Raw genomic sequence first — 25,538 nt, 5'->3', positions numbered from 1 at the left:
CTGATTATGGTGTGAGGAATCCACAGCTGATCAAAGGTCACAGGGGTCCCGTGAAAAGCAGAGGTTTGGAGACATCCCCAAGTGACTTAATGACCTGGATGAGATCCAGTGACTTCTGTGTGATTTCCCATTCCCCTCCTAGGAGGGAGGTGGGGCCAGTGGATATTAAATTAGATCTGGAGTCAGGAAGACCTGGGTTCAAATTCTGTTTCAGATCCTTACTAGCTGTGGGATTCCAAGCTCTGTCTAATTTCCTCATGAGGTTTTTATGAGGATCAAATGAGATCGATTTTATCAAACACCTAGCACAATGCCTGGCACATAGTAGGTACTTAAATGCTCCTTTCCTTCCTCCCTCCCTCCCTTGCTTCTAATATTTGAGCTGATATATTTTTGAAAGCTTCCTTCCTTCTCTCCTTTCTTTCCTTCTTTCCTGTCTTTGTTTCCTTCCGTCTTTCCTTTCTTCTTTCTTTCTTCCCTTCTTCCTTTCCTTCCTTCCTTCTTCCCTTCCTTTCTCCCTCCCCTCTGCCTTTGCTTTTTCCTCCCACCCCGACTTCTGGCATGTGCTTTGATCTGTTTTCAAAAGCTTCTGAGCCTCCTGCCTTTCCACTTTACTGCCTCTGTGATTTGGCCAAGAGACTTCCTTTCCTTTGGTCTCAGTCTCCTCATAAGCAAAATAAAAGAGTTGGTCCACATGGCTCCTGAGATTTCTTTCAGCTCTAGGTCTATGTTCCAAGATGAAACTCCAGAAAGCCCTGCCTTAGAGGAGCTGCCTCCTCTGGGAGCCCCAGGGGCAGCGAGCCAGGGAATGCTCATGCAAGTTCAGCATCAGTATCTCATCTCCCATCCTGGCTGGCCCTCTAAGAGTACTTCCAGCGCAATGTCTTTAAGCCTAAAATCCTATGAAGTCCAGATTCAAGGAGACTAACGGCTTCCCAATCTTGCTGTGGTCACCATTGTATCGGCCTTTAGTGGAAAGCTTGGACAGAACAGAAAGTACGCTTTTCCCTACAAAACCCCTCCGTCCCTCTTCCCTACTTCCCAGTTTCCGTGGAGAGCACCATCATCCTTCCAGTTATCCAGATTAACACCATCATCCTTCCAGATTAATACCGAATTTTAGAATTGGGAACGTCTCTAGAACAGTGGTTCTTAAACTTTTGTTTTCAGTATCTTTATCCTATTAAAAATGACTGAGGATCTCTCCAAAGCGTTTTTGTTTATCTGGATTATATTTATAGACATTTACCATATTGGAAAGAAAAACTATTATAATAAATAAAAAACTATTTTTGAATGTGTAGACTTTCTAAAAGGGTTTCAGAGATTCCCAGGATTCTCTAGCCCATACTTTGAGAACCACTGCTCTAGAACATAGAACACAGAATGGCAGAGCTGGAAAGAACCTTTGATCATAGATTAATAAAGCTAGAAAGGACCTTAGAATCTACAACACAGGATGTTAGAGGTAGAAGGAAACTTAGAATATAAAATATAGAATTTCAGAGTTGGGAAAGAGTCTCAAACATAGAATATAGAGTGTTGGAGCTGGAAAAAAAATTAATTATAGGCTTTTAGAGAGAAAAAGCACTTTGTATATAGAATACAGAATGTTAGAGGTAGAAGGAAACAGAATCCAGAACCCAAAATTTCAGAGCTGGGAAAGATTCTCAAACATACGATATAGAATGTCAGAGCTGGAAAGAATCTTTAATTATAGACTTTTAGAAATAGAAATCACCTGTGTGTGTGTGTGTGTGTGTGTGTGTGTGTGTATACACATATATAAAGCATTCTGTATATACAATACAGAGGGAGAAGGAAACAGACTGTAGAACACAGAATTTCAGTTAAGCAAGGCTCTAGAACATAGAATGTAATATGTCAGATCTGGATGGGACCTTAGAACATGGAACAAAGCAGGTTGGAACAGGGAGGAACTTTGAAGAACCACCATTCTCCCTCTGAACTTGATGATTTGCCAAGCACTTTAAACACATTTTGTTGTTTACCCCACTCAATCATAGGAATTCAGTTTAGCTTAATAAACGTTGCTTAAATATCTGCTCGGTACCAGTCACTCTGCTATCTTGCTGGATCTATCAAGCTTTAAAAAAAAAAAGATCCCTGCCCCAAGGAAGCTTCTGTTCTACTGGCATCAGATGAGCTCATTTGGGTGTTTTTTGTTTTTTCAGTTTGGTTCTTTGGGGATCCCATCCATTGCCGCATTCAAGCTTGTCCTGAGATTTTAAAGCCAGTGGCTCAAGACTTGGATAGGGTTGCATTGTGCTCATTCCCCTGGGCCTACATTTCTGGCCCAGGGCCTTTAGGAAAGGGTTAAAGCGAACATATCTGCTCAGTCTTCATGTACAAGGAGACAAGGAAAGATCTTCTCAGTGACCTGAAAGCTGCTGGTCAAGGGGATTTTCAGGCTAATTACAGGGGGCTCACAGTGTATCTAAGGACCAAGTCCCACCTGCCTCTCCTAGTCTTGAACATGATCTTTCTCTTCCCTGGTTGGTGTGGGAACCAGGAGAACCATGAAATGGTTCCTGCTCCTCACTCTGGTGGCCGTTTCCAGATGCACCTTCAGGGGAGGAGAGAAACTGAGGAAGGAGAAGCAATTGTTTCTTAGGAAGGGCCAGGAGGCTCCCTTTGGTGCCTTTGCCTTCTCTTGTTCTCTGGTTTCTCTGCCATTACTGCTTTTCTTTCTCTCACCAGTTACTAAGCTGAGTACATATGGAAAGGTCAGAAAGCAAACTGCCTTCAACTCGCCATTCCCTTGACATGGAGTTAGTCAGAAACTCTGAGAGCCTTGAGTGGAAATGGCCACCGATGACTCAGCCAGAGTCGCCCACGGAGCCAACACCTACCGCTAGGAGAGGGAGTCCAAGTGATGGAGATCAGGGACAAGGAGGGAGTCGAAGGATGGAGAAAATGTTGTGGGATGAAGGAAAAAAGTGAGGTCATTTCGAAGGGAAGAGATGCGTAAGGAAAACAGAAGAATAATAGAGGATCATCTAGGGGACTCACGGATGGGAAAATGCCCTTTTCCAAAGCAGATCACCACCTTCCCTGTAATTTAGTCTTAGAGAATTGCCTAGAGCCTAGAAAATTAAGTGACACAGCCAGCTTGTATCAGAAAACCAAAGGAAAACCATCTCTTTTCACTCTTCATTGATTTCTCGCTTCCTGCACATCATCCCTTCACTGGACTTTTTCTCCGGGCTTATGATGATCTTATCTTCAGGATCCATCTGACACTCACTGTCTCTGCCCTCTTGGACAGTTATGACAAATTACATGATGTGCATGTGGGTTCAAATCCCCATCTCTGGCATAAAATTAGTCATGTGGTCTCAGAAGAGTCACTTTCCCTGGCCCCCAAGTTCGTGATTGGTGATTAGTCTGTGGCCCCTGAAGTCCCCTTGAGGTCTAGCTCTAGAATCTAGGATCCTGTGGTATTGAGAAAACCAGTTTCTCTCTCTGGCCTCAGTTTCCTCCTCTGCAAAATGAAGAGGTGGCTCTAAATGGCCTCTAGGGTCTTAAATCATCCTATCACTTCCCCTACTTCCTAATGCCCTTCTTTTGGAAGCTTCCTTCATTCTTCCTTGCTGAGGCAATTGGGGTTAAGTGACTTGCCCAGGGTCACCCAGCTAGGAAGTGTTAAGTGTCTGGAACCAGATTTGAACTCAGGTCCTTCTTCTGACTTCAGGACTGGTGCTCTATCCACTGAGCCACCCAGTTGCCCCACCCTTACTCTTCCTTAAAAGCAATACTTCTCTAAGAAGGACCAAATTATACTTGGGTTCAGTGTCTGAAACTAGAACCAGAACACGTCTAGCTCTGAGACCCCTATTTTAGGAAGGACACTGATGAACTGGGGGAATGTCCCAAGGAAGTCACTGGAGGTGGTTGAAAGACCTCAAGTCTGTGACCTGTAAAGACTGGTTGAAGGCAATGTAGGCTTTGAATCTCAAGGGGACGTGACTCTCATGTTAAGGAGAGGTGAGCTTAGTCTTCTGGGTAAGAACTAGGAGTGACGGACAGAACTTGCAAAGGGAAAAACTTAGAGGAGATGGAAGGAAAATTTGAGCTAACCATTGGAGCTGTCCAACACTGGAAGGGGCTGCCTTGGAGGGGACTCATTAGGGGCTTGAGGCAAAGTTTGAGTAATCACTGGTAAGGGAGATGTTAGAAGGGATTCTCATCGAGGTACTAGGGGCCAGGTGGCTGCTTTGAAGCTCTGGTTTTTGTGCCATCTCAAGCATCAGTCAACATGGAGAAAGGGAGGGTTATTGAGGGGCTGTTCCTGTGGTCTTGAAATCACAACAGGAAGTCTCCAACCCCTGTGCTTAAAGCCAGGCCAGTCTAGGGACCATTAAGTTCCTAAGCTTTTTAGCGATCTTGGTGTGTATGTGTGCGTGCGTGCGTGCGTGTGTATGTGTGTGTGTGTGAAATGGAAGTCGTCCCTTGCTAGGGGACTGTCACGCAATAGTGACACTGGAACTCACAGGCCACTGGCTCTGCTAATGGAATACCCAGCATTCAGCCTGGCAGAGGAGCCAGCCAGAATGGCGATGGTGAAGTAAAAGACAATAATCCCTTCCATTCTAGACCTTCCCTGTTCTTCCATTAGTAATCTTCCAGCATTGGACACTGTCCAGCAGTGGACACTACCCTGAGTCCACTCAGGGCTACATCAAGCAGCTAAGGAAGCCAAAGGCAAAGGATCCTGGGCTTTCCACTGGGCTGCAAACGTTCTCCTGGGTGCTCTCTATTCCATCCCCAGAAAAACCACATTTATTTGCCTCTGTATATTTTGTTCCCCTCCCCCAGGAAAACCTAAATTTCAAGAGATGGTGTAGTAGGAAAACCCGGTTCAATCTGGGCCTTGGATATTTACTAGCTGTGTGATCCCAGGCAAGTGCTTTAATTTCTTTGGGCCTCATTTCTTCATCTGTAAAATAAGGAGGTTATGGCTTCAAAGTTCCCTTCCCGTTCTAGACCAGTGAATGTATAAGTTCTCTGAGCCCCACCAGTCATCGGGCAGCCATGTGCTGGTTCCGATCATTCACAGAGAGGGATTAGGAGCCTTGAAAACCAGCTATTCTTTGGTTAAAAGTTAAATTCCTTGCCCCGGAAGCCCTTGGCTGGCCCCGCTCTGATTTTTGGCCAGTCTATTGTTCATCTTTCACCATTCCTCATGCTTTTCAATCATGTCTCTAGTACCCTCTCCCATCCCTCTTTCTCCAGAACAACGAAGGCCGCTCCAGTGGCTTCTCAACAATGAACTCGGACCTCTGGATTCTTGGGGACGTCTTTATGACCGACACTTGTCCATCTTTGACGGCGGAAACAACCGGGTCGGCCGGACAACCGAATGAGAGCTCAGGAAAGATCGTACCCGATCCCCTTCAAGTTCCCAATATTTAAAGTCTTTTCAGATGCTCTTCTGCTGGGATGGGGAGTTGGGTGTAGAACCCTGAATGTTAATAAACAAAGAGAAAACCAGCCTTGGAGGCTTCTCTTTTGTTTCTACTTTTATGCCACATTATGAGGTTAGAATACGCGGGGCGTGGGAAATGGGAGACCAGGGCTAAGCTGCTGAAGGGGAAAGAATCCTGGATTTGGAGTCAATCGGACCAATATTATCATGGGTGTTCCTTGTTCCAACAGCTGAACAACTGGGAATTTACTTGCCTTTTTTGTTTTGTTTTGTTCTTTGTTTTTGCCCAGTTCTACTTAATAACATCTGTGTGACGTTGTCCAAGTCACTACATCTCTTTGGGCCTCAGTCTTTCTCTCTGTAGCAATGGGAGACTTGAACTAAACGGCTTCTGAGTTCCCTTCTAGACTCCACGATTCTAAAATCCTTTTCCCACCCGTACTATGAAAACCTGGTAACACATCTTGTAATTCCCCTGATATAGAGGATGCCCGGACAAGGAGTGAGGGAATCGCAAAAATCGGCATCATCGGCTCTCTTGTTCCTTTCTTTATCCCAACAGTTTTCCCACCTGCCCTACAGCAGCATCCCCAGCTTGTCAATACAGGTCTCCCCTCAAAATGTCCCATAGCCAAGTGGAACAATGTGGCCAGTAGACAGAGCACTGGGATTGTGGTCAGGAAGATCAGAATTCAAATCCTGCTTCAGATACATAGTAGCTGTAGGACCGCCTGGGCAAGTTACTTTGTGTAAACTTTCTTTCTCAGCCTCAGTTTTCTCATTTATAAAATGGGTATAAATATAGGATCCACCTCACAGAGTTGTTGGGAGGATCACAACAGAATAAATGAAAGGCACTTTACAAACCTTCGAATGCTACATAAATACTATTAAGAGTTAATGAATTGCATCTGGGAAATCCTAGTCTACAACCTCTGGAAGGGATCTCAAAGATGATCTAGTTTAACTTGGAAAAACAATAAAAAAAGGACCTTCTCTGACATAGTCCACCTGAGAGCCTCCAGTGAGAGGGAATCCCACTGTGTCCCAGGGTAGCCCAATCCCCCTTGGACAGTTCCAACTGGTAGGATTAGGGCAGCTAAGTGATACCATAGTGTCCGAAGCTAGGCTCTGAGTCAGGAAGACTCACCTTCCTAAATTCAAATCCAGTCTCAGATCCTTTCTAGCTATGTGACTCTGGGCAAGTCACTGAACCCCATCTGCCTCAGTTTCCTCATTTGTAAAATGCATTGGAAAAGGAAACGGCCACTCCAGTATCTGCCAAGAAAATCCCAAATGGGGTCTCAGAGAGTTGGACACGATTGAAAATAACCAAACAATGACAATCGGAGGAAGTTCTTGCTTACATCCAGTCAACTTTTGAAATACCCACTCACCCTCTGGGGCTGTGCCGCTCAAGACTCATTGATCTTCCCTGTGTCAGTGTGTCATATACCCGACTCCCATGAGTCTGTGCTTGGTCTATCCCTCCTCCCAGGTAACCAAGCCCTATAACAGGGACTCTCCCCACAAACTCACGGCCCTTCTCAAGAGTCGTTTCACCATCCTTATCTGATTGGGGCAAAACCCCATATTTCAGGTCTGAGATCTGAGCTGGACAAACAAGTGACCCAAGTCCCTTTACTGGCAGATTTTTCCATCTGAATTCTTGCCAAACTGAGACAAAATAGTACCTGGTCCCAACCACCAAAAGAAAAAAGGGGGGCCCCCCATGTGAAGCCATGATCTGCCCAAAGACAACTCCACATGCTTGGAAGGAAGAGATGGGTTTGCCGCCATTTTGTGGGAGATGACACGAAGATCCAAGGATATTAGAGCTTGTTTCCAAGCTTGCAGACTCACTTCAATGCTTTTGGGGGTAAGAATGTTTGGGGTACTTGGCCAACAGCCAAACCCTGCTATACTTCCCAACCATCCCTTCCAAATGTTCTTATTTCCCATCCCTAAAAATGAATCTCCTAGAAGGTTCAATCCACTCACTGAGAGGCGGGTCTCTCTATAACTTCCTTTCTCTGGGCCTTCACTCACTCGTTGTCCCTCAAGATTGGAACATCCCCCTTCCATCTCTTGGAATCCCTTGGGGAAATTCAGCTTCCCCACTTCTTATTCCCCAAGGTTGGAACGTTCCCCTTCCATTTCTTGGAATCCCTTGGGAAATTCAACTCCCCTACTTGCTTCCCCCAAGTTTGGACCCTTCTCCTTCCATCCCTTGGGGAAATTCAGCTCCCCTACTTCCTGTTCCCCAAAGTTGGAACATTCCCCTTCCATCTCTTGGAATCCCTTGGGGAAATTCAGCTCCCCCACTTCTTATTCCTCAAGGTTGGAACGTTCCCCTTCCATTTCTTGGAATCCCTTGGGAAATTCAACTCCCCTACTTGCTTCCCCCAAGTTTGGACCCTTCTCCTTCCATCTCTTGGGGAAATTCAGCTCCCCTACTTCCTGTTCCCCAAAGTTGGAACATTCCCTTCCATCTCTTGGGGAAATTCAGCTCGCCCACATCTTATTCCCCAAAGTTGGAACTTTCCCCTTCCATCTCTTGGAATCCCTTGGGAAATTCATTTGCTTCCCCCAAAGTTGGACCGTTTTCTTTCCATCCCTTGGGGAAATTCAGCTTGAGACCTTCACTGATCTCCTCCTCCACCCCTGAATTACTTTGCAGTTTCCTTGCACCTTCTGTGTTTACCCTGCATTTACTTATCTGGATACATGAAGTTTATCTTCCACGAATGCCCTCTTGGGGGCAAGAACATTTTCTTTTGCTCCTTGTTATTTTGGCAGCTGGCACAGAGTAGGTGCTTAACATTTGTTGGATTGGATTGGACTGAACCCAAGGAACTTCTATTTAGCACAGTGACCAATCAATCCACAGTGATTTATTAAGCACTTACTGTATGCTAGGCTCCAGGAATACAAATGCAAGAAAGGAAGCATTCCCTCCTGGCCACTATGAGGAGTGTAAATAATCTACTCATGGCCCACATGTCAGGGTACCCGAGAGTTTGGCTGCTGGACTGGGGGGGTTGCCCTCAGATTAAGGGAGGGGGCTTTTCCCCAGACTGGAATGAGGAGGTAAATATGTGGTTTTTTCCTTCTTTTAGAAAAACGTGATATTTCCTGAATTTTTCAATGTTCAGAATATCAAGTGTAGAAAAGGTATCCACCTGCATTGTTGTTGTTGTTGTTGTTGTTGTTGTTGTTGTTTTTGCTGAGGCAATTAGGGTTAAGTGACTTGCCGGGGGTCACACAGCCAGGAAGTGTTAAGTGTCTGAGGCCAAATTTGAACTCAGCTCCTCCTTACTTCAGGCTGGTGCTCTATCTACTGCACCACCCAGCTGCCCCGACAACCTGCCAGGAGTCTCTTATAGGGGAGTTAGCTCCCTGAGCCAACCAAACAAATCAAAAATTCCCATTTTTATTCCTGTGTCCTAGGATGTAGCCATCGACTCCCATCTAAACTGTCCCCGGCTGTATTCGGCTTGGATTATGGTAGCGAGGGCGATGAGGAGGAGAGAGGGTGGGAATGAGTAGGGCAAGTTTGGGGTAACTGAGAAAACATTTAATGAGGAAACCTGAAGCTTAGAACGAGGCTGGGGGTGTCACACCCAACCACAGGGAAGTCGCTGAAGCTCCTGCACATGTGGTTGGCTCCAAGGCCTCCTCCAACTCTTCCCCGATTCCTGACCTTCCCCAGTTCACCAGAGAAAGAGGCTGGGAAGATGACCTGACACGAGGGGAGACGCGACCTGCTTCTCTCCACCATCTGCCCGGGCTCGGTGCCATCTGGGGGGAAGCAGGGTCTGGGAGTCACCCAGTTTTCTTGTCGAATACGGCCTTGGTACCACTGGGATGGGGGGGAGGCCAATAGAGGCCTTTTCTTCCCATCCCTTTCACCAGAGACATCAAAAAAGGCCCACGCACTCCTTGGACCAGGAATCTCTCTGTCTCTCTGTCTGTCTCTGTCTCTGTCTGTCTCTCCCCCTCCGTTCCCCTCCGGGCCTGCTGGCACAGCCCTCCAAACAAGCCCCCACTATACACTCTGTTCCCCCTTATGGGAGGGATTCCCTGTAGGCTTCAGCCAGGGAGCCCTGGGAGAGGCTGTAGGGGAGAAAGACAGTCCAGCAAACTTGGGAGAGGCCCCCGGAATCGCTGAACTGGCCGTGGGGGGCTCCAAAGGGTCCTGCCTGGTCTCGGAGGGCCCAGGAGACCTCGTGACTTTGACGAGGGGTGGCAAAAGCCCCTCGGACGCTGGATGGGCCCGGAGGGCTCCCAGAACCCTTGACGGTGGGGGGGACGTCACTGACGCTGCAGGCAGAGACGAAGGAACCTCTGGGGAGGGAGGAGGTAGATGAGAGGCTCCCGGTGTGAAGCGATTGAGGCAGGAGGACCCTGGGGAGGAGCAAGAACCCAGGAAAGGCCTTGGCCGTGGCTGGGGCAAGCGAGAGGGCTCCGGCCCCTGGGGCTCCACGGGCAAAGTCTCCACAGTCAGCGCGTTCTTTCTCAACAGGACCTGGAGATGCTGAGGTTGCGGCCTCTGAGCATCAGCCTGGGGGGCTCCACAGCTGACATTGCAGTTCTGGGGGGTCACGGCCGCTTCTCTGGGGCTCTGGGGGGCTTTGGGCAGAGCCAGCCCAGCTATCCCTTCCACGGGAAGCGAGACCCCTGAAGGTTTCGAGGAGGGGAGAGAAGGGAGGGAAACAAAGTCAGTGCAAATATGCATCCTCCCCCTGCTCCCAGCCCTCGGCGGCCCGGCCCTGAGCCCCGTAATGGGCTTCTCCCCGGCAGTGTCTGCTCGGGAGGCAGCTGCTGACGTGGGGAAACAAGCACAGGCTCCGGAGTCAGGAAGCCCGAACTGCTGACTCCAAACTTCTGTCAACGAACTTCTGTCAGCCTGTTTCCTTATCGGTAAGAGGGCCACCAGGATCGCCCCCACCTCCCAGGGTTATCAGAGGGCACAGAGAGATAACATTTATGGAGCCTGAAAGTGGTGGACACATGTTAGCTGGGAGGATTTCCTGTCTTTCTTTGGATCCTCACGGCTTCACCCAGGGCCCAGCGCACAGTCAGTGCTTAATAAGTTCTTGTTGCCTGCTGTTGCCTGACTAAGCATGAAAGAGTTGTGGCAAGAGGCAAGAGGAGCTCTTTTAGTCCCAGCTCTGTCACGTCACCTGGAAGGATCTGGAGAAGTGTCTTCCCTATTCTGGGCTCGATCTCCTCATCTGTAAAATGGGGGGAGGTGGTGTGGAATTGATGGCTTCTGAGATCCTCACAAGCTCTGGATCTTTGAGTTTATTATTCTGTCTTTTTCCCACTTTGGGCCAGTTTCTATAAAATAGGGGGTGAACTCAGGGGTTTCTGGGGTCCTTACAAGCCCTGGATCTTTGATCTAAGTATCCTAAATCACTTCCTTGCTTTGGGCCTCAGTTTCCACATCTGTAAAAAGCGGGGAGGGGCTGGACAGAGTGACCTCTGAGGTTCCTGTCTTTGACTCCAAGAGGAACAGGGGACCAGGCCAAGGGGGAAGGGATGGCCCCGGGCGAGGGTCTCACCTTGGCAGGAGGAGCAGCAGTCCCTTGATGCTGGACCTGGGTCAGCACAGGCTGGCTGGCAGGTGACCTTCTCACAGCTCACCTCCCCAAGCTGAGGGAGCAGTAAAGAAGCCGTGAGCCACCCTGCCCGAATGAATGCCCTTCTGCTCTCAGGCCTCCAAATAGAAATATTCCCACTGAGACCCCAGCCCCTGCCCAGGACCCAGCAGAGAGGAGCAGCAAGGCAGGATAGTCTAATGCAAAATACACCGGCTTTCCAGTCAGAGGAGCTGAGTTCAAATCTTGCATCAAAGTATCATAGATTTAGTGCTGGAAAGGACCTCAGATCTCTCATTTTACAGATTAAGAAACTGAGGCCCAAAGTGGGGGAGTGACTTGGCCACAAGGCTCCCAAAGACAGCACTGGAACTCAGGTCTTCTTTATTCCAAATCCACTGCTCTAACCACTGATCCACCAGACCTTATGACCTTGGACAAGCTGTTTTCTCTCTGTGGGCCTCAGCTTCCTCATCTGTAAAATGAGGGGGCTGGTCTAGATGAACCCTAATGTCCCTTCTGGCTCTGAAATCTATGATCCATTTAAATCAATCGCTCCCTGGGTCCCCAAAGGAAAGAAACAAGAGGGGAAGGGGCCAAAGAAGACCAAGACTTTGTTGGCCCAGCTTTGGGGTGGGGACGGGGGTAAAGAGGGGTCTGAGAAAGGAGGGCAGGGGCAGGAACGGCTCCAGTGTATCCTTCCCCTTGGTGGGCACCATTCACCTGGCAGGTACAGCGAGTGCAGGGCTCATTCTCCAGCAAGAACACCTGCCCGTTGCCCACCTTCCTTCCTTCGTAGTTACAGTCTGCAGAAGGACAGAAGGAACAGCACCGGTATTGCACAGAGAGTTTCAATCCCTTCCCCATCGGCTGCATCCAGCCTTCCTGCACGTTACTCCCACCCGCTCACGCCCCCTAGACCCTGCTCATCTTCCACCTCTGGGCCTTGCGCTCCAGGCCCAGAATGCACTGCTGCTTATTCTGCCTCTTAGAACAGCAAGCTTTCTCGGAAGCTCCTCTCAAATGTCACTTCCTCAATATTCTCCCCAATTTCTAACGACTCCCCAGAAATGGCGTTGTTCAATTTGTATGTGTTTTAAAAGGCCCAGAGTCAGCTTAAGTGTCAGGAAGGCCTGAGCTCAAATGCAACCTTAGGCTCTTACTGGCCATGTGACTCTGGACAAGTCACTTAATCCACTGCCACTGGAGGAAGGAAATTACACTTCAGTCCAGTCTCTTGGCCAAGAAAACCCCCTGGATAATAAGGTCGGTGAAGAGACAGACCCGGCTCGCCGACATATTCTATGCACGTACACACAGAGAGAGCTCTGTATTTGTTCCCAGGTGCCCACGCCATTTCTCCCAGGAGAATCGGATCTCCCTGGGGCTGGGCCGCAGAGCATCTCGCACTATGTCTGGCATACGGTTGATAATGAGCGAACGTTTGCTGAATGAACGAATGAGCACAGAGGGTCCTAGTGGGCCGCTCACTCACCGTGGCAGACGGGGCAGCATTCTCCCTCGGGATGGAACGGGTAGGTACAGGAAATGAGGCAATCCACGGGGGAGCAGGCCACAGAGCCCAGCTACAGAAACACACAAAGGCTTTCTGGGGGAGGGGGCTTGTAGGGACCCTGCAGTTTAAGAGAACCCTTTCCTCCACCCATTTTACAGCCCAGGAAGCTGAGACCATGAGTATACACCCAAGATGACTCGGGGAATAAAAGAGAGTCCTACGGCCCCTTGGTGCCATGGGGACCGCTGTGATCACATAGAAACGGGGCTCCCATCCTGCTCAGAGACCCGGACTGGGGGAAGAGTCACCCTCTGTAAGAAGGGTCCAGCCTCCTGACACTCTGCAAGTGCTCAGAGGCTAAGTTCCAGCACATGTGCTGGGGCGGGGGAGGGTGCCTTGGGGGAAATCTGCCTCTTTTACAAAGGGGGGAGCCAGAGCTGACTTGGACCCCAGAGCCAAGGCCGTTCTTCACAGGAGAGGGGGGAGGCTCCACCGTGCACCTGCTGGAATCGGCATGAAAGCCAGCCCATCCTGAGTGGGCTTCCTCCAGCTCAGCGGCTAAAACCGGAGTGTCAGCCCCTCCAGGTTTGTCATACCAGACAGATGCAGCTGAGGCAGGGGTCCAGCACGGAGGGGAAGGTCTCGTTGTTGTAGAATATTCTTCCTGTGTAGGTGCAGCCTAGGGAGGAGGGAGACAAAAAGGCCGGATCAGAGGGACCTTCCAGATGCTCCCGGGTGTGCCTCGTTACAGCTCCAGGCCCACAGGGCTGTCCCCACATGGGCGCCATCCACCCAACTCGCCCTCCAGATCTGTTTCCCTGTTTGATTCTATTCTGGTCTCTTTCCTTCACTCTGTCATGTCAATTACTCTCAGATCAATTTCGCAAATGGCTGTCAAGTGCCTGCAAAGGCCTTGATGCTGGAAATAGACACAATGAAACCCTCCCTGGCCACAAGGAGCTTCCATCCTTCTGGAGGAAAACGACAAGGCCACAGCTAGATCCAAAGTCTATCCAAAGCAATAAGGAGTTCCAGAGGGAAAAGGGTCTCTGGGGAGGGGCAGGTGGAGTCAGGGGAGGGAAGCTGGGGCTTTAAAAGCAGAAGACTTATTCTTCTAGAATAATAATAGTAGAAGAATAACTCTTTTTTCCACCAGTCCAAGGTCCCTCTGATGAGACGACAAGATTACTCACAGGGCCTAACATCGTGGTACTCTGCCCACTGTCTTCCCCCTCCCCACCCAGCCTGCACCTTCCTTCTCTCTAAAACCTGGCAGTGGGTCCTTCAAGGCTCTTCTCTGTAGCTTTCCTCAAGAACTCCAGCACTAGAGACACTCTCCCCTTCATGATCACCCCTAGTTTTATTATCTGCTTTATACATTTCACAACAGGACTTTATTTAATTTAGTTTTTATTCATTTAATTTTATTAAATTTAGCCATTTTACATGGCTTACTATGTGCAAGTCCCAATTCCCCAACTGGGTGATGAGCCACTGTGTCCATTCCAAGGTACTGTCTACATCCCGAGTTGAGAAGTATACTTAGTTGGTACAAAGGATAATTACAGGTTGAATTGAATACCGCATTAACATCTGGTAACATGGCAGCCGGATGGGGCCTTGGAGATCAGATAGGCCAAACCCTTCACTTTTCCATGAGGAAATGAGCCCCAAAGCAGGGAGGATCTGCTTTAAAGTTTGCTTTAAAACTCTGGTCTTAATTCCAATGAACTTGTGATGAAGAGAGCCAACTGCACCCAGAGAGAGAACTGTGGGAACTGAGTGATCACAATATAGCAATTTTATGCTTTCTGTTGTTTGCTTGAATTTTATTTCTTTCCTCATTTTTTCCTTTTTGATCTGATTTTTCTTGTGCAGCAAGAGAATTGTATAAATATGTTTACATATACTGGATTTAACATAAATTTCTACCATATATTGAATTACTTGCCATCTAGAGGAAGGATGAGGGAAGGGGAGGGAAAACTGGAACATAAGGTTTTGCAAGGGTTAATGTTGAAGAATTATCCATGCATATGTTTTGAAAATAAAAAGCTTTAATAAAAAAAAATTGGTCTTTGACAAACTATTTTAAAGAATCTGTCATCAAACAAAAAGCATTTATTAAGTGCCTACCATATGCTGGGCACTGAGTCATGGGCTAGGGAGGGCCACAACTGCCCCTGCCCTCAGAGAGCTCCCGTTCAGAAACTAACACAGAAATAACTAACATAGCCAAGATATGTTAGAATTCTTACAAGGTGCTAAGTCAGTGGAATTGATAGACAATAATTATTTTATTTAGCACAGTGCTTAACAGTTCTCTATTCACTAATGTACTTAGTACTTATTAAAGTTCCACAAGATTCACCCCTTTAAGAGAGCATATATAAGGAGGAGCCCACTTAAGGACTCTAAGACACTAAGGCACAAGCCCACTAGAAGCTCTGAGCTTTGGCCAGGATTCAGTTGAGGAGAGATTCATAAGGCAGGCCTCTCAGAACCAAGGAGAGAGATAGGCCTCCAGAAAGCTAACCGGGCCGGAGGAAAGGAGACAAGGCTTGGAAAGAGACAATAAAGGATTGGACTTTAATCCCTGGCTGCATTTGGGGTTATTACTCTGAACTGAAAGGAAGGTTGCCTCTAGAAGCCCCCAAGAAACTTGCTCCCAAAGAACTATATTTTAGAGAAGAACATTACAAAGATACACACAGATTAGTTGGAAGGTATCCTTCGAGGAAATGGCTTCCTTCAGAAGGGTTGTCTCCCCTGATCACTTCCATGAGATACCCACTCTCTCCACGGATGCAGATAGCAACCCATCCTATAAAATTCTTGTCTACACCCTCCTTGTCCTCCATCCTTTACAGGACGACCATCTAATACTCTGCAATCTATATATATTGTGTACCAGCCAATGGCAGAGCTGAGATGGCAGCACAGCGTCCTACAAAGATCTGGATCCAAATCCTCCTACGCAAATGTATGAGCTTGGCACTTCACTTCTGAGAATTCAGTTTCTTCATGTGAAAAGTGCAGATGTAGCTCTATGAGACAATGACCAACACTTGGTACAGTGCCTGGGTATCCAGTAGGCACTTAGCAGCTGTTTACTGACAGGCTGACTATCTGCCTGCCTGGAAGGACAGATGGCCTTTAAGGTCTCTTGCAGCTCTATTATAATCTGGTATCCAGTAGGCACTTAGCAGCTGTTCATTGTCCAGCTGACTATCTGCCCAGATGGATGGATGACCTTTAAGGTCCCTTGCAGCTCTACCATAATCTGGTATCCAGTAGGCACTTGGCAGCTGCTTACTGTCCAGCTGACTATCTGTCCAGATGGACGGATGTCCTTTAAGGTCTCTGCAGCTCTACCATAATCCTGACTCCCTGAGTTTAGGTCTCTGGGCTCCCAACCCTCCACAATCGGAAGTCGTTGGAGGGAACTCGGGAAGGAGGAGTCCCCTCTTGCTTACCTGCCGAGCAGTCGGGGCAGCACTGTCCTGGAATCCGAATGGGGTGAGGACACGTCTCCACGCAGTCGGTCCGCTCACAGCTCACAGAGCCATCTGCCTGAAAGAAGGAGGCACTTGACAGAACCTCTGAGGTGCCGCCTGAAGCCAGGCCGGGCTTCTCTCCCACCACCCTGCTAAGCTCCATTCAGGAAAAAGGAGGGCACCGCTCCTGGCAGCAGGAGGCAGCTCCGATTCCCCAGAGAAGAGTGAGCCAGATCACCGGGGAAGGCCGGGGCACATCAGAAAAGGAGACCAGCCCTCGGCCCCAAACAAAGCAACACCCCAGAACCTCCCTCTACTACATTCCCAGACTACACCAGAAGCGGGGCCCAGCTCGATCCATCTCCAACGCTGGTGCCCTTGGGTTTCCCTTGAAGGACCCACCCGCCCCAAATCTACAGAGTACAATAAGGCCCTCTTTTCCATTTGGGAATGTGATTTCTTTCTTTCTTTTTTTTTTTAATTTCATTAAATTAAATGAATTTAAATTATTCAATTTAATTAATTTAATTTAAATTAAAGCTTTTTATTTTCAAAATATCTACATGGATAATTTTCAACATTAGCTCTTACAAAAGCTTGTGTTCTCAATTTTCCCCCTCTTCCCCCCAACCCCTCCCCAGATGGCAAGTAATCCGATATGTGTTAAACATGGACAATTCTTCCCTCCCTCTTATGGGAATATTATTTTAACAGGAAGGAAGCTTTACTAAGGGTAGTGAGCCAGCGTGGAAGAGGAGCTGAGAAGTGCTTACCGATGCTTTGGGCAACCTGGCATCAGCTCCCCAATCATGGCTCGGAAAGCATGCACAGTGATGGCAGCTCTCTTCTCAGATCCCAGCTCAAAGGGACCAGAGAGACCATCTAATTCTACCTCTCCATTTTACAGGGGAGGAAACTGAGTCATGTCCGACTCTCCCCGTTTGCCATTTATTTCCTTCTCCAGCTCATTTTACAGAAGAGGAAACTGAGGCAAAGAGATACGCAACTCTTTGTGAGTCAAGTCACTTGCCCAGAATCATAAAGCTGTCAAAGGCAAGCCTGGAAGCCCGGTCTTCCTGAGGGCCAGCCCACTTTCTACACTACATCATGAGGTCTCTCACACTGAATGGTTTTTCTTCCCAACTGGAGGGTACGGGTGTATGGCAGCCTCTGTTTTCCCAGATTTGATTTCACAGAGAACTGGGAACTAAACTATTGCACACCCAAGGAATGGGGGCAGCTATACAAAGCTCCCTGGCCGGCAGCTGAAGAGGCTCAGCCTTGGGCAGTAAGGGCTGGGCTCCGGAGGAGGCCACGGGGCGGTCAGGGGGCGGGCAGGAGCAGGGGGTCTTCTCTCTCTGGCTCAGGCCAGGGAGAACAGGTAAAGCTGAGTGAGGTAGAACAGGCTGTCATTCACCTGGCAAATGCATAACTCACAGGGATCACCAGGGGACCAGATCTGTCCAATGGGAAACTCAATTCCATTGTCGTCGAGAGAGCAGCCTGGCCACAAGGAAAGAAGCAAGAGATACCAAGGTTTAGGGCACAAGTACGAAGGGGAAGGGAAGGATGGGGGCAGAGGGCGTGGCCAAGGGACGGGGCTGCAGGTGGCTTCACGGAGGCTCAGATTTGGAAGGGAGACGTCAGTCCAACCTTGCTATTGTTCTTCACTTGTGTAAGTCACGTCCAACTCTCCCCATTTGCCATTTATTTCCTTCTCCAGCTCATTTTACAGAAGAGGAAACTGAGCCAAACAGAGCTAAGCGACTCTTTGTGAGCTAACATTAAATAGTACCAGACAGTGAACTAAGCACTTTATAATTATTTAGCCTCATTTGATCCTCACCACAGCCCAAGTTGATAAGTATTACTGCTATTCCCATTTTACAGATGAGGAAACTGAGATAAACAGAGATTACTTGGAGTCACATGGCTAGTAGGTGTCTAAGGCTGGCTTTAAAGTCAGGTCTTGCCGACTCCTGGCCCAATGCTCCATCCACTGTGCTCATCAGAGCTAGCCAAAAATGGAATGAGCCTTCCATGGAGGTAGTGAGTCCCCCATCCCCGGGAGCCTCTCAGCAGAGCCCAGATGACTACTTGCTGAGGCTATTGTAGCAATAATCCATGTGTCAGGACAGGGGCTCAGAGAATCTCAGACTGAATTAAATTCTAGAATCAGGGAAAACTTGGCAGAGTCCTCAGAAACATGTGTACAAGAATCCATGGCACATCTTTGCCACAAAGCTTATGGGTCCCTAGAAACCCCAGGTCTTTTTCAAATGGCTTGCAGTCCAGCCACAGTCCCTTCATCTTATACAGGAGAAGTTGACTGCTTGAACCCTCGCACAGGACTTTGCATTTATCCCTAGTGAACTTCGTCTTCTGGGATCTGGGCCAGCGTTTTAGCCCGTCCAGATCTGCTTTAACCTGAGCTTACATGCAAAGGGCCTCTAAGGTCCCTGCCAAGCTTGGGATTCTCTGCTGCATCCCAGGGGACGGGGCGGGGGGGGGGGAGGGGGGGAGGGGAGGAAGGAAAGGTCATCAGGCCATCTTCACCTGACACAGGGGTGGGCTCTCGGCAGGTAAAGCAACACTGGCCTGGCCCCAGCTGCCACTCCTCTCTTGGACAAGCCAGGTCTGGACAAGGCGTGAAGGTGCACTGAACCTCCCCGTTCTGAAAGGAAGTCAAGGACAGGCAGGTAACAGACATGCCTCCCCCAGTTCTTCCGGCAGCCTATTCTGGGGGGGGGGGGGCCGAGAGCCAGGCCCTGAAAGCTCCATCCCACTCCTGCTCCTCATCCTTTGCCCCTCCCCAAAGACCAAATGGCATGGGGTCATGGGGCAGGCGGGAGAGATGGGATAAAGCTTCCTGACTGCTTCCCCCCCACCCCCCAAGGAGAGCTGCCGGGAAGCCTGGCACCCAGGGCCAGCCGCTCCCTACCTGGCAGACGCAGGTGGTGCATTCATCCCCATCCCCGCTGAACTCAGCCCCCTCCGGGTAGAATCGGCCGTGGAAATAGCACCGCGCTGCAAAAGAACCATGTTAAGCCCCCTGCACGCCAGCAGCTTGGGAAGGGGGAAGATGGGATACCGTGCAAGGGCAATGGCCCACCGCCAGCGGCAGCCAGAGCTTATGGGAACATCCCTGTGCCCTTGAGCCACTTCTGTTTCCCCCCTAAAGAATTCTGTTTTTCAGCTTGGGTACAGAAATTGGCAGGGAATGAACTATGGGCAGGAGCCAGTTCTTGATAGAAAACACGGGGGACCCCTGGCCGGCTAGCCGCGAAAGGGGGCAGCCCAGAAGCTTCGTCACAACCAGAATGCCAAGAGCTCGCGTGTGTCTGATGCTTCAGGATTTGCAGGCTTTTCTGCCAATCACCTTGAGAGGGAGGTAGCTTAAAGGGAATTATTTCCATTTGACAGGTAAGGAAACTGAGGCTCAAAGAGTTGTGTGAAGTTACATGGGGCATAAGGAGCCACATCTCCCAGGTCAGAAAGGCCTTCCACAGAGCAAGGGGCTCGCCCAAGGCCGCAGACCCTCAAGGAGTCCAGACTCCAGGGCCGCCTCTCTCATGAGATCAGGGCCTCTGCCAAGTGGCAAACACAGCCCGTCAAACCGCTAAGGTCACAGCGGCTGCTTCTTGCTCATGGAACGGAAACCAAGTTAAAAGCACGTTGGGAAAGGGCTCTGGGGGGGGGGGGGGTGAGGGAGAAGGAAGAGCCCGCTCCACCTGGGGCCAGCCCCTCCGACCCCGGCCTAGCACTGCCCCATTTCAAAGAGCCACCAAATGTTCTTGTTTGCCATGTGGCCCGGACTGGCTGAGGGCACCGGGAGCCCGAGCGAGCCAGAGAACTTACCTGGAACGCAAGGGCAGCAGTCAGACTGAGGAGGGGTCAGGCAAGGACCGGGAGGGCACTCGGGGGCCAGACACGACACGTTCCCGGCCTGTGGGGAAGGGGACGAGGGTGGCTGAGGCCGGGCTGGAGAGCTTCAAGCCCCCGACTCTCTACCACATGCTCAGCCTCCTGCCTCCGCCCAGCGAGGATCTCCAGGAGGTCGAGGAGCCCAGAGGCCAGCACGTCCACCCATTGAGCTGCCCCTAACTCCACTTATTTGCGGATTTCATCTTGGCAACTGAGGCCCTGCCCAGTACAGGCCGAGCAGTGGGTTCCCTCCCTAGGAGGGGAGCTTCCCACCAGGCTCAGCCGGGGTTATGGCCAAACCCCCAGGTTTCCCGCTGACTCCGTTATTACATTGGCAAATATTGTGCCTGGAGAGAGAGTGGCCTTGGGACTCCCTCAGGGGCCTTTTCCCTTCCTTCCCTCACCAGATGGGGCACATTTGTTGGGTAACCCCTTCCTGCCTGCCGAGGGCATCCCCACCCCGCAGGGGCCCCCCACCCAGCTACCCCGGTCTCCATCCCAGAGCCATATGGCCCCCCTCTGGCAAGCCTGAGCCAGCCCCTGCCCCCCCTTCAGCTTCCGTGCCTCTCAGGCTCCCCAGAGAGCCGAGGAAACCCCCCCGGGGGCGGAGGCTGGAAGGAGACACTTACAAGACAGACACAGACGGTGCAGTTCTCGCTGGCGGGGGAGAATACGTCCCCTTCGGCCCTGGGTGACCCATCATAGAAACAACCTGGGGGACAGGGAGGACGTGGGGCAACTCAGAGGAAGGCGGCCCCAAAGGGGAAAAGGGGGGCCCAGAACTCTCACAACCCGGCAGCTCTTCCCCACTCCCGTGGCCCCAGCGAAGGGGGGACCCCCCTCCAACCACGAAGACTTGGACCAAAGCAAAAGCAGGCTCGGGAACTTGGAAGGAATCAGCCATCACCCAATGTGGAACTCATTAAGCCACATCCCCCAGGGCTAGGCGTGCTGGCACCAGGAGGGACCTCCTTCGGAGGCCGTGGGGTGGAAGCTCCCGGGGCCCTCCTTCACCCGGCAGGGAAGGGGGACCCACGTCCGCCTGGGACTGAGGGGGAAGCCGAGGGAGTTGGAGGGAGGGGAGCCCCGCCGGGGCCTCAGGGCGGACACACATCCCCTGCTCTCTGGGGTAGATCCGGCACCCAGAGAGCCGGAGTCAGGAACACTATGTGATCTTGGGAACTCACCACCTCAGTGAGCCTCAATTTCCCCATCTGTAAAATGGGTAGAATAATGCCCGACACCTACAAGAACAAGTTGTGTCTGTCCAATGGGAGGCCATGTGATGCCCAGGGCCTCTGGGGTGGGCTTGGGCTCTAACCATGGGCCGTAGATCTAGAGCAGGAGGGGCCGTGGAGGCCATTGGTCCAGCTCCCCAGCCGAGGGAAGCCAGGCCCTACTTCCTGACTCTGTGACCAGCTTGGGAAGGCGGGCTTGGCCCCGGGGGAGGGGGGCCCAGACCCCCACGGGGCAGCGGCCCTCCAAGCGGCTCCTCACCTGAACAGTCAGGACAGCAGCCGCCATCTGGGGAGGGGAGCGGGTGGGAGCAGGAGGCTTTGCACCGCAGCCGGTCACAGGTCACCGCGCCGTCCTACGACAGGAGACACCCGTCACCCCCAGGCCACAGGGACCAGGACTGAGGGGATGGGCCGCCGCCTGGCACTCACCTGGCACCCACAGAGCAAGCAGCCGGGCTCGGTCCAGCGGCTCCCGTGCTCATGGCTGCTTCCTTGGTGCCAGCAAGGGGAGGTCACCGGGGAAGGCCGGGACGTCGAGGGGCCAATGGGAGGAGGTGGGGTCCACCCTCCCTCGCCATGCAGGAGCGAGGGGGGCAGCAGGCCCGCCAGGACAGATGGCTTCAGCGTTCTTCCCAGAGAGGAGGGGCTGGGGGACAGGGGCGCCGTGGGAGCCAAGGGTGCGGGAGACCGGGTAGAGCCGGGGGGGCCGGGCAGCGCCGAGGGCAGCGTCGGGGCAGGGGTTGTCCTGGTTACCGGTGGGGGGCCTGGGGCCCGGGATGGAGGGCCGTGGCCGGGAGGCAGGGCGGGCAGGCCGGACTCCGGAAAGAGCAGCAGCATCTTCGGGGGGTGCTGGAGGGACTGGAGGATGGCCGAGGGGGCAAGCACGGCCTTTGGAAATGCTGAAAGAGAGAGCGTCAAGGGCAGATGGGGCTCACAGGGTCAGCGTTTCAGCTTAAAGAACCTTGGTGGCCGCCCACTCCAACCAGTGGGCAAACAGGTCACTGCTCAGCTCTCCAGGAGGGGCCCGTTCCTCTCACGCCCACTTCACACACTCTCTTTTCTCTGTGTCTGTCCCTCTATCTCTGTCTTGTCTGTCTCTGTCTGTCTCTTGTCTCCTTTCTCTCTTTCTCTGTCATTCTCTCTCCTCTGTCTCTGTCTCTCTATTTCTCCCCGCCCCCCTTTCTAACTTAATTTTCTTGAGGGTTTTTATTTTCCTTAGGGTGGGAAATTTATGTTTTCTTTTACAATTTGAATTTTATGGAAATTTTAAAAAATAAATGTAAAAAATTCTTTTGAAGGTAACCGGGGAAAATATTCAATAAGTTTTAAAAATAAAAATAATTTAAAAGAATTGGAATTATTCCATCCTCTCAACAGGCTTCCAGGTGGCACAGAGGCAGAGCCCCTGCCTCTTACGTTTACTAGTGTGTGACCTTAGGCAAATGATCCAGCTTATCTGTGCCTCAGTTTACTGATTTATAAAATAGGAGAAGGGCTAACTCAAGTTTCTCTAAGGTCTCTTCCCCCTATGGGCTATGGGCCTGTCATATTGCTCAACCAATACTTATTGATTGATTGAAAAATGATCTTTTTTCCCATTTCTTGCAACCAATCCTCAGAGAGCACGGACTACAGACCGTGCTTTGCTATCCTGCTTACCCTCTAATAGGTTTTCCCAATAAAAAGGTCAGCACAGGGTGGTCCTAAGAAGCAAAACCCCTTCCCAACCAAGCCACCAATTCTTCCTTTCTATCCCCATCCAGGGGCCCAAAACCCCCTGGAGCTCCTCAGTCTCTCTGCTGTCTCCCTGACTCCCGAAGCCGGCTCACCAAGAAGCAGACAGGAGAAAGAAAGGGGAGCGTGACCCGGGCACTTGACCCGGGCATTTGTTCTGGGCACTGGCCACTGCAGCTGCCTTCTCCCAGCTCAGGGCATCTGCCTGAGGGGTCACCAGGCTGATGCCTCATTGCCCTCTGGGAGAGAGCAAGCTGGGGAAGGGAGAGAAGGGAGGAGCAGGGAGGGGAGACATAAGGAAGAAGGGGGAGCTCAAGAGATCCACACATGAGAACAAAGAAAGACAAGCTGGAGAAATGAGTGATGGCCAGAGGTTTAGTCAGCGGACGGAAGAGAGCAATGATCTTTGTTTTAAAAAAAAAAAAAAAAAAAAAAAGAGTCAATAAGCATCTCTTAAGCTCTTACTATATTTCAAGCTCTAGAAGAAAAGACTAGTAATAAAATATGAAAAAGAGAGAAAGAAAACAAAAAGTTCAGGAACAGATACAAATAGGGGGATTTTGTTACCACCTAGTTAAATTTTTTAATACTTTTTAAAAATACTGCATGAAAGAAAGTTAGGATTTTACAAATAATTCTTTCCCTTGTTCTTTATTGTACCTGGAAACCTTCAAGTTCATAACAAAAAACATAAATCTAAAAGGGAAGAAGAAAGAAAAGGGGATGGAAGGAAAAGGGAGGAAAGAGAAGGCATTTAATAGGTATATTTTAGAAATAAGAAGGGAAGGGGCAGTTAGGTAGCACAGTGGGTAGAGCACTGGTCTTAGAGTCCGGTTGGGCCTGAATTCAAATCCAGACCTGGAGATTTATAAGGAAAAATCAGGGAAGAGGTGGAGGAAAAGAGGGAGAGGACGAATGAAGGAGGGATTCAAAAAGACAAAGTTTCCTAACTCGTAGAACGTTCTAAAGGGGCTCAGAGACCAGTGAGTCCAATGGGTATCGGAGCAATACCCCTCAAGACCAAGGATTCATCACCCTTTCTGTGTATTCCCCACTCCTCTGGGTCTGGATCTGGGAAAAGCTGATGGAGTCCTCGGAATATTTTTAAATGAATAGGATCACAAAGGAAACTATTGTACTGAAATATAAATATCACAATATTTTCAAAGAAATAATCACAGAGCAGACTTGAAGAACCCCTACTTCCAGAAAATATCTGACAAATGTCATCCAGTACTTAGCATGATGATTGGCATAGAGTAGGTGCTTAATTAATGTTTATGGATTCTAGTTCAACCAACCCACCCACAAGCATTTATTAAATACCCCTACTTCCAGAAAATATCTGACAAATGCAATCCAGTATTGAGCATGATGATTGGCACAGAGTAGGTGTTTAATAAATGCTTATGGATCCAGTTCAATCAACCCACCCACAAGCATTCATTAAGCACCTACTGTGTACCAGGCACAATACTAGACTCCAGGAACACCCTCCCTCCCAAAAATGAAAGACTTGTGGCCTTGGAGAAGGTTTCGTTGAGCTTCCAAAATCTTTCCTGAGGGCAGACAAGCCTCCATGTCCGGGACAAGTTCCACCTCTTGGGCCTATTTCTGCTCTCAGGGGCCCCCCTTCTAAGAGGTCTGAGCAGGAAGGGGAGCAGAGAAAGGACGCTTACCCTCACAGGACGCCCTGTCGGCACTGAGGCGGAAGCCCGCCCGGCAGGCGCAGCGGAAGCTGCCCACGGTGTTGTGACAGGAGTGATGGCAGATGCGCCTCTCTGGGGGTCGGCGGCATTCATTCACGTCTGCAGAAGAGGCCCCCAGACACGCATCTATGGAGGTCCCAGCCAGGGGCACTTCCCCACAGGGCCACATTGCCCCCCCCCCACCAAAGGACCTTCCTCCTGCCCCAATGTGGGCTAGAGAGGCTGCAGTCCCTGGTCCTGGTGGCTGGGGGAGGGGGGTTGGACCCTCACTGCCAATGGTCAAGCCACATTAAGGGGCGGCCCCCATCTCTATGCTCCTGAATTAGTCTCTGTGTCCCTAAGGTCAAGCACAGGGTGCAACGCACAGAGAGATGGGGCCGCAGGTGAGTTCAAATCTGGCCTCAGACACTAGCTGGATGACTTTAAGCAAATCACTTAACTTTAACTTCCATTTGCCTCAGTCTCCCCATCTGTAAAACGGGGATAACAATAGCATCCACCAGATCATTGTGAGGATCGATAGGATAATAATTATAAAGGGCTTAGCAGTCTGCACGTAGTGTTGCTATATAAAAGCCCGCCATTACTGTTAGCCAGTAAACAGTTAATATAAACTAGGCGTGTTAAGCATCGAACCCAGCTGCCAGCCAGGTCTGCTCCCGGCCCTGGGCACAGCCGGGATTTCGCCTGGGCCGAGCCAGAGCTGGACAGAGCCTCCGAGGACTTTAAGTCCAATTCCATCATTTGACAGAGGAGGAAACTGAGGGCCAAAGGGGCAGTCAGGTGGCTTCCCAAGCGAAAAGCAGTCTGGGGGGTCCAAACGGGGACCCGGGAAAGGCCTCTTCCTCACGACACGAAGGCGCGTCTA

The 25,538-nt window shown here is 50.3% G+C and overlaps 1 protein-coding gene across 1 annotated transcript in view; it reads right to left on the bottom strand.

Annotated features, from left to right (window-relative positions):
- Positions 1-8,849: 8,849 nt before the first annotated feature.
- The window catches only part of VWCE (von Willebrand factor C and EGF domains), a 33,007-nt gene continuing 16,318 nt past the window's right edge, over positions 8,850-25,538 (bottom strand). The window contains exons 7-20 of the mRNA XM_031941652.1: positions 24,641-24,769; positions 21,657-22,126; positions 21,487-21,580; positions 20,619-20,701; positions 19,924-20,011; positions 19,007-19,092; positions 18,622-18,739; positions 17,483-17,568; positions 16,045-16,141; positions 13,165-13,247; positions 12,548-12,638; positions 11,776-11,858; positions 11,017-11,107; positions 8,850-10,129 (exon numbers count right to left, since the gene is read on the bottom strand). Coding sequence (XP_031797512.1) covers positions 9,498-10,129; positions 11,017-11,107; positions 11,776-11,858; positions 12,548-12,638; positions 13,165-13,247; positions 16,045-16,141; positions 17,483-17,568; positions 18,622-18,739; positions 19,007-19,092; positions 19,924-20,011; positions 20,619-20,701; positions 21,487-21,580; positions 21,657-22,126; positions 24,641-24,769 — 2,231 coding nt within the window. The 3' untranslated portion in view covers positions 8,850-9,497. The remainder of the gene's footprint in view (positions 10,130-11,016; positions 11,108-11,775; positions 11,859-12,547; positions 12,639-13,164; positions 13,248-16,044; positions 16,142-17,482; positions 17,569-18,621; positions 18,740-19,006; positions 19,093-19,923; positions 20,012-20,618; positions 20,702-21,486; positions 21,581-21,656; positions 22,127-24,640; positions 24,770-25,538) is intronic.

Source organism: Sarcophilus harrisii, chromosome 6, assembly GCF_902635505.1.
Source record: "Sarcophilus harrisii chromosome 6, mSarHar1.11, whole genome shotgun sequence".
Taxonomy (NCBI): Eukaryota; Metazoa; Chordata; class Mammalia; order Dasyuromorphia; family Dasyuridae; genus Sarcophilus; species Sarcophilus harrisii.
Note: the sequence above shows the minus strand (reverse complement) of the source record. Positions and strands in the feature narration are given on the sequence as shown.